This window comes from Vollenhovia emeryi, unplaced genomic scaffold (assembly GCF_000949405.1).
Source record: "Vollenhovia emeryi isolate VEMERY1.0 unplaced genomic scaffold, V.emery_V1.0 DF939148.1, whole genome shotgun sequence".
Lineage (NCBI taxonomy): Eukaryota > Metazoa > Arthropoda > Insecta > Hymenoptera > Formicidae > Vollenhovia > Vollenhovia emeryi.
This window is the reverse complement of record NW_011967218.1, coordinates 1,624,459-1,625,177: the sequence shown is the minus strand read 5'-3', so window position 1 is coordinate 1,625,177 and position 719 is coordinate 1,624,459. Positions and strand designations below refer to the sequence as shown.

At 56.5% G+C, this 719-nt stretch overlaps 1 protein-coding gene across 1 annotated transcript in view; it reads right to left on the bottom strand.

Annotated features, from left to right (window-relative positions):
• Positions 1 to 519, bottom strand: part of LOC105565984 (bromodomain adjacent to zinc finger domain protein 2B) — a 61,853-nt gene extending 61,334 nt beyond the window's left edge. Inside the window, exons 1-2 of the mRNA XM_012019620.1 lie at positions 501 to 519; positions 443 to 457 (exon numbers count right to left, since the gene is read on the bottom strand). Of these exons, the coding sequence (XP_011875010.1) occupies positions 443 to 457; positions 501 to 519 (34 nt within the window). The remainder of the gene's footprint in view (positions 1 to 442; positions 458 to 500) is intronic.
• Positions 520 to 719: the final 200 nt, after the last annotated feature.

The following is a 719-nucleotide window of genomic DNA, read 5'->3' as shown; positions in this document are numbered from 1 at the left end:
AGAGAGAGAGAGGGGGGGGGGGGCGAAGGGGGCAGTTAGGGACAGGGAGAGGCAGCGAGAGGCAGGGAGAGACAAGGAGAGACAGGGAGGGACAAGGAGACAGGGAGAGACAAGGAGAGACAAAGAGAGACAAGGAGAGACCGGGAGAGACGGGGAGAGACAGGTAGAGACGGGGAGAGACAAGAGGAAACGGGGAGAGACGAGGAGAGACTAGGAGAGACACAGAGAGACGGGGAGAGACAGGAGAGAGAGGCGGGGAAAGAGAAAGAGAGGTAATAAAAGCCGCGATATTAAATTCGCAATTTGAAGGACATTACATATGCACGATACGTGCGCGCGGGCGTCGCTTAACGATCATTTCGCGGCACTCTCGTTATAACGCGCGGCACTCGTTCGCCGTGCACACGCACATACGCGCGTACGGGATACTTGGTGTACTCACGATTAATTACGAAGCCTCAACTCATAGTAGAAGCCGGCTCCGCGAGACTCCATCGCACCTGAAACACAGAAACACATCCCACCGTTAATAACGAAACGGCGAACGGCCCAGGTTGGTGTTCTGATATCGGTACGGTCGCACGCGGATTATCGAGACGCGAGTACCGGGCGCGATCTTCGGCGAATATGTCTCTCATCCGGGCGCGCGTTTCCCCGAATGGCGAACGATCGCCTCGTTATTGCGCATCCAAGCGTAAACGTTCCGACCGAACCGTCGG